Raw genomic sequence first — 17,187 nt, forward strand, 5'->3', positions numbered from 1 at the left:
TAAAAATTGAGTCCAGGGAATAACTAGTTTTCCTCACACTTTGAAGGGAGAGTCAAGAGTAGAGCTGACATGAGGTTACAAGTGACACCTGTTCAATAGCTGCATTTATTTCAACTATTTTGGCTTTCAAATTGTACTTGTGGTAATGAAAAGTGAATCCTATCTAGTAAGTGTGTTTGATTAAACAGTTTGAGAAATATTTAAGCATATGATATATACTTTGCATTGGGTGCTATTAATGTAACATTCACTATACTGAGTGTTGTGTGTAGATATTCTTATTTTATATTTTCAATAAACCTGCAATGTATGCATTACAAGAGAAGGAAATGAGGCCTAAGAGGTTAAATGACTACAAGTCCATGGAGCTAGTTAGTGTTGGAGGCAGAAATCTGACTTCAGACACTCTGACTTTGGGGCACCTGGGAGGCTCAGTCGGTTGAGTGGCTGCCTTTGGCTCAGGTCAAGATCCCAGGGTCCTGGGATGGAGTCCCCCATCGGTCTCTTTGCTCAGTGGGGAGTCTGCTTCTCCCTCTCCCTCTCCCCGCCCCCCGCTCATGCTCTCTCTCTCTCATGCTCCCTCTCTCAAATAAATAAATAAAATCTTAAAAAAAAAGACTCTCTGACTTCAAACACAATGCAATTACTCATTGTGTTAGAAAAGCCCCTAGTACAAATATAATAGTGAATATACATAAAACAGATGAACTCAAGTAAGTCACATTTGGCTAAAATAAATGGGCCAGCCATTTGATAATCTGCTTATTTCTGTGGTTGATAAATCCAGTTCCTTAAAATTATAATCAACATAAGTATTTACATTAATAAACAAATAAGTCATATAAATTTCTCCAAGGACTAATGTGATATTAATAATAAATTTTAGCATACGCTAATGGCTTGCAATGTACAAAATAGTATTCTAAGCACTTTAAGTTAGCTCAATAAAAGCTCCCCAAAACCATACTATGTTAAGTGTTTTATAATTTTTACTTCTATAGATGATGAAAGCAAAATTCACAGAGGCTAACTGCCAAAAGTGATAGGTGTAAGTTACCTTCATGTTCCTTTGCTCCTTGAATACCATGATTTGCCTAAATGTTATTCTCACTTATTTTCATGTGCTTAGATTTTCAGTAATTCATAAATAAATCTTAGAATCACCAGGCATAGTGATGTGAATAACGCACAAATAACTATCATAAAAAATCAATAAGGAAATTAAATATCCAAATAGACAAAAATCTATGAGAGTGTAAACTCTTGAGAATAAAAAATCTGGGAGGATATCCCTTATTTGGCTTAGAGTCAGGACAGAAAAAATGATAAAATCAATATAAAACTCCATAGAAAAAAATCTTTCACTCACCTAGTATTCTTTTGAAGTCCTACAGTTATATGGGTAGACAGGCAAAGAAATACTCTTGTTTCTATTGCGACCCAAGTTTTAACCATTATTAGTGTGGCATGAGAAATACCTGATAGAGCCAAATTTTTAGTTTTATAACTGCTTAGCTTGTGTGCTTCTTAGAGGAACTGCCTCAATAAAGGAATACATCTTTTCTTTTTATATGTGTATATAGTGTTGTGCAGCTAATAATTAAAAATAAAAATAGAGCTTTTTCAAACCACAAATATGCATAATAATTTGAGGTTTTCTGATGCTGAGGAGAAGAGGCATTTCGATTAAAAAAATCAATCATAACTAATGCTTTTAGTTAACTGAATGGTATAAGATAGGTTGATAGATCAATTGATAAAACAATAAATTGATGGATGGACAGAGGATGGATCAATCAATAGATGAATAACCAGATAGATATATACATATAATAGTCAGTCATTTTTTTTTTTTTTGTAGCTTCTCTCTGGGAAACCAAACCTGGCATAATTAGGATCTTTTCCAACCAAGTTACTGCCACCTTTCTTATAGAATCTGATGAAAATGATTATATTGGATTTAATGCAACATACACTGCATTTAACAGCACAGAGCTTAATAGTAAGTATTGTTTGTTCTTTAGCCTTTGAATCTTCAGATGCTTCAATATTGTAATGGAACTTTAAAAGTAGCAGAACCTAAAATTTTAGAACAAGATCATAATTTGTCTCATTATGTAAGTTCTTATGAGTATCTACTTGGAGAAATTGGGAAATTAGAAAATAGTTCATATTCTTCAAAAGAATCAAATAACCAATTTGACAAAAATTACAAAGTTTCATATATATGTATATGCATAAAACTAATTCTGAGAACATTCCATATCAACCTAATTTTGACCCAAGTATTAAATTTAGTAAAAAAAGGAGAGAAAAATAGGAGACAAAGTTTATGCGGGTAAACCAAGAGAGGTAAGATGTAAAACTTAAAGAACAATAAGAATAAGAAGCTTCTCTGCTAAAGCCCTACCTGGATATAGGAAGCATGTTAATTTAAGACAGTTGACAACAAAAAGCTGTCTTTTTTTTTAACTAAATGGAATGAAACAAAATTATGATTAATAAAAAAAAGATTGTGTGCCTGACAATTATAAGTGTATAGAGGAGCATAGGGGAAGGGAGAAAAAAATAAAACAAGATAAAATCAGAGAGGGAGACAAACCATAAGAGACCTTTAACCATAGGAAACAAACTGAGGGTTGCTGGAGGGGAGATGGATGGGGGGATGGGGTAACTGGGTGATGGGCATTAAGGAAGGCATTTAATGGAATGAGCACTGGGTGTTATATGCAACTGATGAATCACTAAATTCTACCTCTGAAACTAATAATACACTATATGTTAATTAATTGAATTTAAATAAAATTAAAGTAAAAAATAAGTGTATAAGACAGTATAAGACTAGATTATTTTCATGCAACTGATTACAATTAGTCACAGTGTGGACTAAATTTGAAGTGTTTTCTTTTTTTTAATTCACAGATTATGAGAAAATTAACTGTAATTTTGAAGATGGCTTTTGTTTCTGGGTCCAGGATCTAAATGATGATAATGAATGGGAAAGGACTCAGGGAAACACCTTTCCTCCTTTTACCGGACCAAATTTTGACCATACTTTTGGCAATGATTCAGGTATAATTCATATTTAATTCAAAAATCAAAAGGAAAGTGGTATGTGTTGTCTGTTGTTTAATTCAAAACAGTTTTTTTAGATTTTCTTTTTAAAAATAATCATGACTAATAAGTACTTTTAAATGAAAATGCTAATCAAATAGGCAAGTAAAAGTTTGTATTAAAAAAACATATTCTTTTACCCTATATATTCATGAAATATTAAAAAGTACACAGGGCCATTACAGACGAGAAGGCTTGGGTTGTCGCCCTAGATTTGCCACTTATTATTTACTAATTGGACTTGTAGGAGGCAGTTAGCTTTTCTGAACTATGGTCTACTTTGCCTTAATTTCATTTTCCAATTATTTATTGTTGGTGTAGAGAAATACAGTTGATTTTGGTATATTGGTCTTGAACCCTGAAACTTTGCTGAACTTGTTTATTAACGCTAATAGTTTTTAAAGACTATCTTAGAATTCTCAATATACAAGATCATGCTATCTTGGAATAAAGATCTAGAGATAGATTTTCTTCCGAGGAGCTGACTTAGTCTGTTTTATAACTTATAGTTTATGACAGAATACCACAGACTGCTTCGTTTAAACAATAATTTATTTCTCAGAGTTTTGTGGACTGGAAGTCTGTGGTCAGGGTGCCAGCATGGTCAGGTTCTGGTGAGAGCTCATCATGGACCCATGCCTTCTCACTGTATCCTCACACAACAGAGGGAGAGAGACAGAGAGTCAGCACTCTCTCCTGTATCTTCTCATAAGGTCACTAATTATCTCCCAAACACCCTACCTCCAAACATCATCATATGGGATTAGAGTTTCAACATATAAACTGTGGAGACACAGCCATCCATCCATACCAAAAGGACTGTGGATGAGCTGATTCTAAGGCCTGGCCCTGAGGGAAGGGTTGTAATTTGTAAATACCTTTTTGTGTGAATATTAGAATTAGATTTCAGGTAAGAAAATAACATTGGAAACAATAATAGTTGATGGAAAAGACCAGAAATCATGGGGAATTATCAGGAGATAAGGAAATCATAGTGGGAAGACCACCCATGAAAATCCTGGAAGCCTGTATTTATAATAACGAATCACTGAACAGGGAGTTTCCAAACCTAGAAGTAATGTGGATCTTATAAAGCAAGAAAAATGACAAAAAGGACAGAACAGAAATTTCTGCATTTAGATAATTTTCTTAGGCAAAATCCATCCTACAATATGACTTGTCAAAAGGTTACTGGTGAAAATATGGTTCAATTCAAAAAACATGCATTGCAATCTTCCTTTAACCAGACATGGCTCTAGGCATTGAGCACACAGATCTCATATCACCACTTCCATAAAATCTGTCTAAAAGTTCCGAGTTGAAATTTTCCTTTCCATTAAACATTATAAACACTTCTTTTATTTTTCTTGCCACATGGTCTTATATTTCCTTAGTTATTTGTTTCTTTTCAGAAACAAGAAGCTTCTTTTTCATCTTTGAATTCCTAGTGCATTCTCAGTATCTGAATCTAATTAACATGTAAAATTATTCTTAAATTTAATGAATGAGTATCTACAACTTTGACTCAATAAGTAATTCCTGATTGAGTGAGTTATTGACTGCGTGAAATTGTTTGTAACATAAAAATAACCTGAGCACATGTGCATTGTAATTTATTATCAATGGCCACTTTTGTTACAGAGATCGATACTCTCATTTTTATAACCTGAAAAGTAAATAGCTGATTTAATGTCAATTGTGAATGACATCTGGTAAAAGGACATTAAAGAATTCACTTTTTCAGGGCAAAAATGTATCTGACTAATTCTGTTCTTTCAGACAATGGTCTACCTGGAATAACAAAATTTGGTTCATCACACTACTTCAACTTGATCAAAATATTGCTTAATAAAAAGTGACTACTTTTGATCTATTTTTAATCTATTTCCACAGTCATCAATAAAAGCCTCAGTTGATTAATTCTTCTACTCCTTTATTCAAGAAGTATTTTTTTTGAGCCCCAGTCCCTAATCAAGGGACTCAAAATATTATCTTTGAACAAAAATAAACCAGATTTTCTGCAATCATGGAACATATATTCGGGGGGGGGAAGAAACTTAAAACTAGAAACTAAGCAATGTGTATGACAAGTAATTACAATTTGTGGGTGTGCTAAATATGAATCAGTGCTCCCAGAAAATATATAGAGCTTGGTAAGGGCAATGGTGAGGGCAAGTGTGCTGAGGTGCTGTTGCAGATTAAAACAGGGTGATCAGGTGAGGTCCCATTGAAAGGTGACATTCAAATCAAAACTTTACAGAACTGAAGGAATCAGCCACACAGATTATTCTACACAGAGGGAACACGCAGAACAAAGACTTTAAAGGGAGCATGTCTGACCCGTTTGAAGCCAGGAGGCCAACATGGCTGACATGGAATAAACAAGGCCAGTAGAGTGCAGATAATAGTGGGTCTTCTATGGCTTTGGCTTTTTCCTCAGTGAAATGAAGAGCTATTGGATGTTCCTGAGCGTAGCAGTGATAGGATTCACACTGGCTGCTAGAATAGTTTATGGAAAGGCAGGAATGTTGTCAGGGAGACCAGTGGAGAGTTATTACCCAACCCAGAGAAGAGGCCACAGGACTTTCAGATCAGTGGGAGCAGACGCACTGTGGTCAGATTCTGGAAATAATCTGAAAGGAAAGGCAACAGGATTCTGCTTAATTAGTTAGCAGTGTAGAGCTATGAACAAAAATGTGTTCTGTGTAGATGGCCAATCCCATTAGACCAAACATATTCAGTACTGAAAATAATGACATGCATACTATCATACGTAGTTAATCTTCTTTGAACAAGTGACTTCCCAGAGCCTGATCCCCTGTGGATAAATTAGTAATCTGCACAGCTAAAGACCAACCCCAAAGTGATAATCACCCTAGCTCTCTGAAGAAGCCTGGCCTAAAACAGTCAAATAATTTGACCACATTTTTGTCTTTATTGTAATAAAAAAAAAAGTCTTTACCACACTTGGGCAAGAGTAGTTAGAGGAAAGTACAGAAAGCATTTATATCTATTGACTATGACAGATACCTTTTATGTAGTTGAAATCTTTGACGTTCAAATGATCATTTTTCTACTCTTATGTCATCATAATAAGAGATAAAATAATTCCACTTATATTTGAAGAATATAAGTACATTACAGGAGAAAAAATGGTTTCAGCTTGCCAGCAGATTAAATAACTAGAGAAATAGGATGAAAATGACCAAAGTGAAACAGGTTGAATGTCAGGTGGAGGTTTTAAATAGTTGGGTCGGAAATGGAGTCTCAGGAGAAAGTCCTGTAGCTGGAGTTATTTAAAATGAGCCAAGTCAGAGCAGTTCAGAGCCCACCAGGGGCAGTGGTGTAATGAGAACGGATGATAGGATTTAATAGGTTCTCTCCAACTCTCATACCAGTGATTTTATAATCTACCAGACATCCTCCCACCACACACATACACACCCAGGGGCATTTTTCTTCCAACCTGCTTTTTTATGTGTCAGAACATCCTACCTCTGAAATGGAAGAGAATTAAATCTCTCCTGCTGTTCCTCTTATCCATGCAGGGGTTTTTTGTTCTTTGCCTTCACTTTAAATGACAGAAAAGTCTAAATGAAACTGAATAAACTTTGAATTAACATTGCTTTAGGGAAGAACATCTAAGCCCCTTAGCTTTTTTGGCTCCTTCTAAAGAACTCTCTCCTGGTAGACAACGGGCTCCTAAATCTGCACTGTCAAGGCTCAGAGTTTCTCTGTACCTTCTAGAAGCAAAGGGAGTCAGTGGAGATGATGGCAATGATACAGGGCAGCATCTTGGGGTGCTCAGAACTGGCTCGTTTGTTCAGAACATTCAGAGAAAATGAGGTTAGTAACATGTGAAAACTTCAGAAATGTAAGGGTCACAAGAGGGCTAGACAGCCCAAAGAAAGTATTTCTTTGTTGGCCTTTCTCAATGAAATCATTAGTGTTTCTAACGCTTAGGGGTTAGCATAGTGTAGTAACAAAGACCATTAAAATGAGACTCTGAAGTCAGCTAGATTTAAATCAGCACTGCAAGTTATCTCTTCTCTTTCTCCACCTTAGGTCCCTCATCCGGGAAGTGGGTTGATGAAAATAGGACCTGACTTTAGAGGCATGTTTTGAACATTAAATTGGTTACTATGTTTACGAAAGAAAGAAAGAAAGAAAAGAAAGAATGAAAAAGAAAGAAAGAAAGAGAGAAAGAAAGAGAGAAAGAAAGAGAGAAAGAAAGAGAGAAAGAAAGAGAGAAAGAAAGAGAAAGAAAGAAAGAAAGAAAGAAAGAAAGAAAGAAAGAAAGAAAGAAAGAAAGAAAGAAAGAAAGAAAGAAAGAAAGAAAGAAAGAAAGAAAGAAAGAAAGAAAGAAAATGCCTGGCACATGACAAGTGCCATATAAATGTTATGTATTATAACAATTTTCTCTTCGCGATGCAAAAGCATTCAACAGACACAAATTGGCTGTGGTGCTCTTTTAAGTGGTAGGCTGGGAGAAAAGTAGTTACATTGCTCAATTTTCAAAAGTGTGTTAAATGTCTTAGGTATTTACATTTCATTTAGCATAAATCATTTTTTTCTAAAATATGATTTTTGTGTTTTCAAAGTAATATTGTCTTTATTCCCTTATCTTTCCTGTGATATTGAATGTTAGGAAATGATATTACTTTCTTATATAGATGGACATGAATTTGAAACATTCTGTAATCTAACACTTTCAATATTTATCTGCTGGGTTCAGTTAATTTTACATAGGCACTCACTACCCACAAAATGGTTTATATCAGCCTATTTTCTTTGTGAGAGGGATCTCCAACTTTCCACAAAGTTTTACTGCCTCTCTGGTTGCTGCTGTCTCTGTACCACATCAGCACATGTCCAACACTTTTTCTCCTTACCTGAAGTGTTGGATGTGAAAGGTTAGGTTTGTTTCATGGAGAAATAAAAAGAAAAAGGGATAGAAAGAAGTTGTAAGAAAAACCTAAGGCTCAAGAAAGAGGTTCACTGTATGCTTAAATTAGCAAAATATATTCAGTCTTCTGAGTTTTAGGCTGACTCTGAGGTTAATTCCAAGAGTTCTCAAAGACATTTCAAGAAATTTATAGGACTTTAAAAGAAATTATCATTTGACCATAGAAATTCCCATGTGGTTATAAAAAATATCTATTTAACCATTCCTTTTGTGTATTACTTTAATAAATTTAAAATAAAAAAGCAAGTCAAATTGATGTAACAAGAATAAATTAAGCAACATTCAGCTAATCCATATTGAGAATTCAAAAATGAACCAAGTGTCGCTCTTTTCCCAAAGTCTGTTTTAAAAGTCACATGTGAACATGAATATAATACATAATAGAACAAAATAAGTAACATCAGAGAAGTACACATGCAACCCAGAATTCACAAGGAGTGGTCCCATATAATTGGGAGCACCAAGAGGAGCTTTCTAAAGGAGATGGCAATTTGATTTAATGACCTCAAAAAATTAGTAGGATTTTGACATGTACAATTGTAAAGAGTAGAGTGACATAAAAACAGGAAGAAAAAAAAGACTCAAATGTCATAAAATTGGGTGTTGAGCAAATTAAAATAATCTAATATCATAGAAGTGTTGCATATAAATAGATGAATTATAAGATGGCTAGAAAGTGACATTGAGGTCATACATAGTACAGAAGCCTCAAACTTCAGAGTAAATTTATGTTTGTTTACCAGGAAATAAGGAGATGGTAAAAGATGTTGAATAAGGGACCAGTTAGATTGTGCAGAAAGAGGCATTATTGAGCAAGAATGTTGGAAATGAAGAATTCTCATAGAGAGTTGGAGAACTATGAATGACATACACTTGGAAATAAATAGTGTCAATGTTATAACTTGAATCACAGTCCCAAGTTTTAGGATATCCACCTGGTAAGATACTCCAACACAAATATTGTGTGAACTTCTGGTTTCCATACTCTGAGTGGAACCAACAGGCTATACAGCTAATTGAGAGCTTATCAAATGGAGAAGCAATTGAAATTGTGCCATATTAAATTATTGAAGGCAAAAAGGATGGATAATCTTGAGAAGTCTTAGAAAAGGCAAAATAGTAGCCTTTAAATATTTGTAGAGTTAACATAAATTCATTTATCCTTAATGAACCCAGGAGCAAAATTAGAAAAAAATAAGCACACAATAACTTACTCTTAAAAAAAAAGAGTTTCTAATTGTGTTGAAATGAAATGGGCTGCCTTGAACACAAATGATTCCTGCTATATCTGACAGACATTAAATAGAGGTCAAGTGGCCCCCACAGGCAAAGGCTATAGATGAAATTTAAGGACAATTAGGTAGACTAAATAAATTTTTATGTAAGCAATACTCTATTTTTAAAATTCATAATTTTATGAAGAATTTCCTTCATCTTCTAATTTGTTAAGTAAGGAATTTAACTGATATCACAGAAATTGTTAACATATTATTTATTATTTTCTTAATTTTTATTTTATTATATTACTATTAATGTATTTTATTTTATATTCCAAAATATGCAATGCTATGTGATATTTAATATATTGTGCTTTTAAAAATTTATTTATGGAAAATTCATAAAGTACTATGGTCCACATAATTACATTTTATCTGAACAATGATACAAAACTCATAGCATCATAAAATCCCGTATATACTATTACTGCTTAATGTGTAAACATTAGATTAAAAATATTTCTAAATATAACTAATTGACTGAACATGGGCAAACATAAATAGTTTTTATGTTGATAATTGCTGCTAACTAGAAATATTTCTGAACAGGGTAGCCGTTTCATTATTTATTCATGGCATTCAATGGAATTTTAATTATTTCCTCCCCAACTACATTCTAATCAACTAAAATTAATGTCAATTCAAAAGGGATCTGGAATTCAGCATTTAAAGGGTAGATTCTGGATCATCCTCTCTGTATCTATGCTACATTTTTTGTTAGGTTGAGTAACTGAGCACTAACTCTAGAGCTAAAAATAAGTACTCATGAAATGCCATAGCATTATCTAAAGTATAAGTAATGTGTTAATATAAAATGTTAAACATGCATTCATTTCCATTTTACATTTTATAACTTAAATCTAGTGTATGTATATTTATTAATATATTTGACCATGATTTCACCTTGATAAAATATTCATTCTGAGGTTTTGTTGTTTTTTTTTTTTTTTTTTGCCTTACCAATCTAAATATAAACTGATATATCTATTGGCAGTTTTACTAGTATTTTTCTTCATATCTTATCCTTACTCTGCATGTTGTAAATGAATGAGTTTTAGTTTTTTGTTTGTTTGTTTTTTTTTGAAGATTTTATTTATCCATTTGATGGGAGAGAGAGACAGCAAGAGAGAGCACAAATCAGATTTAACCAATATTTCCTTTGCTTCATAACATATTTTGTTACACGATTCCTGCTTTCTGTCATAATATATAAGCAGCAAGCTAAGAATTAAAAAATTAAATTTCTCTAAGAAAATGTTCAAGATTATCTCACTCTAGCAATTCTTCCCACACTTCAAATGACTCAAATCATTGGTTGGAATAATGAATTCCGGACCAGAAAGCACTTTATGCAGTGGCTTGAGCTATTATAGAAAGATTTTATGTAGATTAGCAGGCTTCCTGTTCTTCTGTGATCTGATTAGCTATCATTCAAAGGAATATGGAAGATGAAACCATTATAAAATCAGGTAACTTCTTATATAGAGAAATGCAGTATAGTCAATGGAATAAAAAACTGATCTTCTTTGAAACTCTTAACGTTACCTTCAAATTTGTTTTTAAATACTTGCATATATCATGAGTTAGTCCACCAGCATATCTAAATACTCTTGTGTGATCATTGTCTCTAAAGAAGTGAATTGATAAAAACATCTAGTAAATGGGAATTAAAGTGGTATCTGGCTACAATAATATAATAAAATAATCATGTGGACTCATAAAAAGTCAGAGTTTGATATACCCTTAGCAATGCTCTAGTTCAAGGCTCTTGTTTTATAAATTGGGAGGTCCAGAGTTGAGAAGTGATTTTCCTAAATAATAATTTATTATGGCAGAGACAGTGCCTTCTGGGTTCACATCTACCTTCCTTTCTCCTCCTTATATTTTCACCTTAAAGTTGTCCCTTTCTACTTATAGCATGCTATATCTCACATAATGAAATTGCTGACAGTTAAGTGAAGTAAAAACTTCTTTTCTTGTTTTTACAGGATTTTACATTTCCACCCCAACTGGACCAGGAGGGAGACGAGAAAGAGTAGGACTCTTAAGTCTCCCTTTAGACCCCACTTTAGAACCAGTCTGCCTCAGTTTCTGGTATGTCATAGACACATGTTAAGTACTACCTTATTTAATGAGTACCATTGCCTTTGTCGCATTGCCAGGCTCATGATTTCGCTAAGACATCCCACGTTTTAATGGATTCGCTATTATTTTTCCAATTGATAAAGTAACAAAATGCTGGAAGACTCCCCCACCCCTTTACTAGCAACTCCCTCACTCAAGGAAAAAGGAAATATTCCAGAGAAAGTAAAGGATTTAGAAGAACCCTCAATTGCATTTATTCTAATATTGTAGAAATCTAATCATTTGTGCTTGTTTCCAAACTAGGTATTATATGTATGGTGAAAATGTCTATAAATTAAGCATTAATATCAGCAGCGACCAAAATATGGAGAAGACAATTTTCCAAAAGGAAGGAAATTATGGAGAAAATTGGAATTATGGACAAGTAACATTAAATGAAACAGTGGAATTTAAGGTTGGCAAAATACCTTGTGACTTATAATCCTGTGTTTGTGTTCTAAAAATGGTGATACAATTATAGTTTAAGATAATATGATGAAAAAAATTATTTTCTAAATATAGCCAAGTCATTTTCTTTACTTTCTTAATCTCTTTTTTAAAAAAATCTCTGAGTTTGGGGGACCTGGGTGGCTCAGTTGTTTAAGCATCCAACTTTTGATTTTGGCTCAGGTTGTGATCTCAGTGTCAGGAGATCAAGCCCCATGTTGGGCAACACACTGGGTGTGGAGTCTCCTTAAGATTCCCCCTCTCCCCTAGCCCCTTCTCACCCCCCACCCCCATCAGTGCATGTGTGCTCTCTCTCTCTTGCACTGTCTCTCTCTCTCAAAAAAAAACAAACAACAACCAAAAAAAAAAAAAAAAAAAAAACCTCTGAGTGCCCTTATTTTCATTTATTCACTAACTTATTTAAAAACCACTTATTCAATTCACGGTGCTCAAGCTGTGAATTGTGTAAGACTGTTGAATCACAGACCTGTACCTCTGAAACAAATAATACATTATATGTTAAAAAAAGAAGAAGAAGAAGATAGTAGGAAGGGAAAAATGAAGGGGGGGAATCGGAGGGGGAGATGAACCATGAGAGACTATGGACTCTGAGAAATAAACTGAGGATTCTAGAGGGGAGGGGGTTGGGAGGATGGGTTAACCTGGTGATGGGTATTAAAGAGGGCACGTTCTGCGTGGAGCACTGGGTGTTACATGCAAACAATGAATCATGGAACACTACATCAAAAACTAATGTTGTAATGTATGGTGACTAACATAACATAATAAAATTAAATTAAAAAAAACAATACACTTATTGAGGGGCACCTGGGTGGCTCAGTCATTGAGCATCTGCCTTCAGATGGGGATGTGATCCCAGGGTCCTGCGATCAAGCCCCACATCAGGCTCCCTGCTCAGCAGGGAGCCTGCTTCTCCCCTTCCCTGTACCCCTCCACCTCTCTTGTGCTCTCTCTTGCTATCTTCTTCTCTCGAATACATAAATAAAATCCTTAAAAAAAATAAAACCACTTATTGAGGAAAAATTTACTACATGAAAGTACTACTTATAATGATCCATAAGATCCATAGAAACTTTGTGGGATATTACAGCTTTCTTCAGCAACTTTCTAGCACATGCCAATCACGTCTTCCTATGTCCTCTGCTCGCCTAGGACTTCCAGCTTTTCACAAACACCACCTAGATCAGCCCTGCACTTTTCTAGGGAACTATCTTTTCCTATTAGAACATCCACGCCCATCAGTATCCATCCACCCTGCCCCACTTTGACTTAATCTATGTATTTCCTTTAGAAACAAATTCCGTGAGCTGTATCATTGGGATGTCTCTGATCATTTATTTCACATTAAGGTGAATTAATTTTTCAGATAACAGCTTAATGTGTTTTCTTCCTAAGGGTGTTTGTAATTAAAATACAGGATAATACAGGCTAATAGTTCGACCAAATTAACAATGTTTTAATCAGTTCATTTCAGACAACAGAGTCTAACTTTCAGAATGTATATATGTGGACAGACATAGTCATAGGGAAGGCTTTAGTTTTTCCCCATGACTTTGTGGAAGGAGGCAGAAATCAAACACCTTCATCTACATTCTTTCCATCTTTCTTTCCTTCCTTCCCTTTTTCTTTTTTTTTTTCTTCTGAGTCTATCTTTTTCTTTTTTTTTTTTTTTTCTGTGAAGTTTTCTTCTCCAACTTTGTTTTCTGATAATCCAGGGAAGGATAAAGGAAAATGGAATATCAGGAGAATAAAGAAATGGCAGAGCAGAGAAACAAGTACAGTGGTCCCCCTTGTCCATGGGGTATATGTTCCAAGACCCCCATGGATACCATAGATACTACTGAACCCTATATATACTATGGGTTTTTTTTCTATACATACATACATACCTATGGTAACGTTTAATTTATTACTTAGGTTCAGTAAGAGATTGACAAGAATAATAATAAAATAGAACAATTATAATAATATACTGTAACAGAAGTTATGTGAATCTGGTCTCTCTCTCAAAATAGCTCATTGTATTGTACTCACCCTTCTTATGACAATGTGAAATGACAAAATTCCCACGTGATGAAATGAAGTGAGGTGAATGTTATAGGCACTGTCACATGGCCTTAGGCTACTACTGACCTTCTGACAATACCTGAAGAAGAATTGTCTGATTCAGAACCCAGCTGACAGTAAGGATCTGAAATCACAGAGGGTGAAACCTCAGATAATGGGGGACTACTATATTGCAGTGGCTAATCTGGCTCAACTCACTTTTTTTTTTTTTAAGCAATATAACTGGATCCACTTTTTCAAGGTTAGCTTATCAGGCAGAATGAGAGCATGGAGTTCTACAAATATTTCCACCTTGGCTTTGCCACTTTGTCATGAAATCTTAAGTCACTTCAGTCTCTTTGAAATTCAGCTTGCATGTAAATGAAAGGGAGAAAATAATCCTTATTTGGAATCGTGCCTAGCGTGAAGAAGGTGAAAAGAATGAACAAATGAGTGAATGGATAACTCTACAAAAGCATTGAAAAAGTTAAATGAGATAATGTATACAATGTGCCTAGCAGAGCAATTAATGTATTGTGGGTATTCTGTTTATGTCTTTCCTACACAAGAGAGGATCCAGGAAAGTTCAGCTAAAATACCCACTGTCTTTAAGAACCTAATAGGTTTCATCTGCCACTGAAACTTTCTTCCAAGTCTGGGTCTGTATCCTCTGGCCATTACCCTCACACAGTATCCCACACCAGCTTCCTGGGTGAACTATGACCAGTACTAGTTGGCCCTGAATTATCATATTATACTCATATTTTCTCCTGTCCCTTTCTTTTCTCATTTAAATTATCTAGTAGGTGTGACTTTTCTTTAGGGCCCCTATGTTATAAGAAGGCAGACAGCTACCTGGATTTCTAAAATTGTTGAGGGGAGGAGTCTGTGAGAAGATTGCTGTCCCTTGCCAGAAAATGTGGATGCGTGACAGAGTACATTAGAGTATGACAAATCATGAGAGAGACAGAGATAGAGACATAAAGAAACTGTGGCAATATTGCATAACTCAGAAGGAAGACACTAGTGAAAATTTAGATTAGTATAAACACATAAGTAGGGAGGTGGACTCAGCAGAAGGATTATAAAAAGCAGGATCTATCAATATTTCACTATATAGAAACTTGTCCTCTTATATTTGGAGTTGGTAATACTGATTCCCCAGCAAATACTGGGCCACAGGAAGAATCAAATCAGAGAAGATTAGAGTAGAATGATTTCATATCCCTCTCTGAATTGCAGGTTGCTTTTAATGCTTTTAAAAACCAGATCCTGAGTGATATAGCATTGGACGACATTAGCCTAACATATGGGATTTGCAATGTGAGTCTTTATCCAGAACCAACTTTGGTCCCAACTCCTCCACCAGAACTTCCTAGTAAGTAACTATAACATGTATTTTACCAATTAAAGCATTAATATTTTCAAGTAGATATTCCTTTGGCCTTTTAAATTATCTCAGCCTAATGTTATTTTTTCACTAAAAATTGAAGACTCCAAAATATAAATAAAATGGAAGCTAGCAAAATATTATGTTATACATACACTCACAGAAAATCACTCACTAATTTGTTATGCATCATATTTATAATAATTTTAGTATATTTTTATTTTTTTAAATAACGAAGGTGCTGACTTCCATTTTGTTTTCACTAGAATACAAAATAATGCTGCATTGGCCGTGTGGCAGGCAGACAGTTTTTTGGAAGAAGCCTTAAGATTCTCATGGTTTTCTTAAAGAATGATGTTAAGATCAAAGAGGAGTTTGGTTAAACTTGAGATGCACCCAGCCTATTTCCAGAATAATTTAATAATAATTATTGGGCCTGGACTTTGACTATACAGACCAAGATCACACAATTTTTTTTTTTTTTTTTATCCTGGAATGGTGCCTTTGTAAGGCCCTGCAATGTGCTCCCTTCATGGAGCCACTAACGTGTTGCAGCTGAGCAGTATCCAGGATTTCCCATGCCCTTTGGAGTCTTTTAACACAAAAGAACAAATCTAGTCTGTATCTACCTGTGCTCTTAATTGAAATTGGAAACTTACATTTCAGAGGAAAAAGAGGCATTACTACCCATCTTATAATGTCAAAGAAGACAATAACTTCATACCACTTTCTAACTATGGGATTTGAAAGGAAAAAAACCATATCATGATAAATTATATCAAACATATATTTTGCCTCTACTGGGATGTCTTCACTGCACTGTGGTTTTGATGTAAAAAAATCCCTTTTATCTTTGGATTATGGCAGTTGGAAACTGATCTGGTTCTACAGCTTTGCTTATGTCATACCTCATGGGTGTTTTTTTTTTCTGCCATGGATCTGAGCCCCCAAACTCAGCACTTTTTCCATTTTTCATTTCCTTCCAAGTGCACTTGAAACTCTTCCCATAATCACATCAGCTAATCAACGTGGAGAACATACCTAAATTTGACTTTACTTCTAAAACTATAAGTTTTTCTCCTGTCAATCTTTAATTTAAAAAAAAAAAGAAAGTAGACTTCTCAGATGAGGGTTTTTAACAATTCAAAAGCTCTAAAGATAAATGACTGGTGTTTGAGAATGGATAACAAGTGAGCTGCCATTAAGATGAGGATAGTAATTACATTGCCATACTGGTTCCATGCCACTGTATTGAATGTGCACTTACATTCTACCAAAAGGCTAGTTTACACGTAACATCTTTTGTATTAACATGTTTAGATGTTTGTATGGGTTATACATAAATTCCTCAGTATTTCAAACATTCATTCAAATTTTATAAATAGCTACTATGTACAGAGCACTGCACCAGAAATATAATATGTAGCAATAACCAATGCATGGAAAAAATAAATATAATCCATGTAAAGAAATACTTGAGGCAATATATAATTATGTGCCCCTAAAAGTAATAAATGAGAAAAGTAAGTGATAGACTTTTGAGAAGAAAGTGTGAACTGGAGAAAGCTTTAAGGAAACATTAAGGGACAGTAGGACACTCATAAAATTGAAACAAAAGCAGAAAAGTAGCATGCCTTCTCACATATATTGGCCACAAAATTGAGGCAAGAAGTGAGTGTCATGACACCAAACTCTGGGCCTCATTCACCTTTGCTTCACCAGTATCTGACTGCTCCCTAACATTACAGAAATAGATAATCAAAAAATATTAGTAGATATGAACTAAGTCTCTCTCTTTTTAT

General features: G+C 34.4%; 1 protein-coding gene across 1 annotated transcript in view; it reads left to right on the forward strand.

Moving 5' to 3' along the window:
* TMPRSS15 (transmembrane serine protease 15) overlaps positions 1-17,187 on the forward strand; it is a 112,394-nt gene that overhangs the window by 35,128 nt on the left and 60,079 nt on the right. Inside the window, exons 10-14 of the mRNA XM_028114726.1 lie at positions 1,862-2,002; positions 2,923-3,072; positions 11,346-11,451; positions 11,746-11,896; positions 15,238-15,373. Coding sequence (XP_027970527.1) covers positions 1,862-2,002; positions 2,923-3,072; positions 11,346-11,451; positions 11,746-11,896; positions 15,238-15,373 — 684 coding nt within the window. The remainder of the gene's footprint in view (positions 1-1,861; positions 2,003-2,922; positions 3,073-11,345; positions 11,452-11,745; positions 11,897-15,237; positions 15,374-17,187) is intronic.

This window comes from Eumetopias jubatus, unplaced genomic scaffold, assembly GCF_037043125.1.
Source record: "Eumetopias jubatus isolate StellerSeaLion01/CBP00866 unplaced genomic scaffold, mEumJub1_p1.0 scaffold_1, whole genome shotgun sequence".
In the NCBI taxonomy this organism is placed as follows: Eukaryota; Metazoa; Chordata; class Mammalia; order Carnivora; family Otariidae; genus Eumetopias; species Eumetopias jubatus.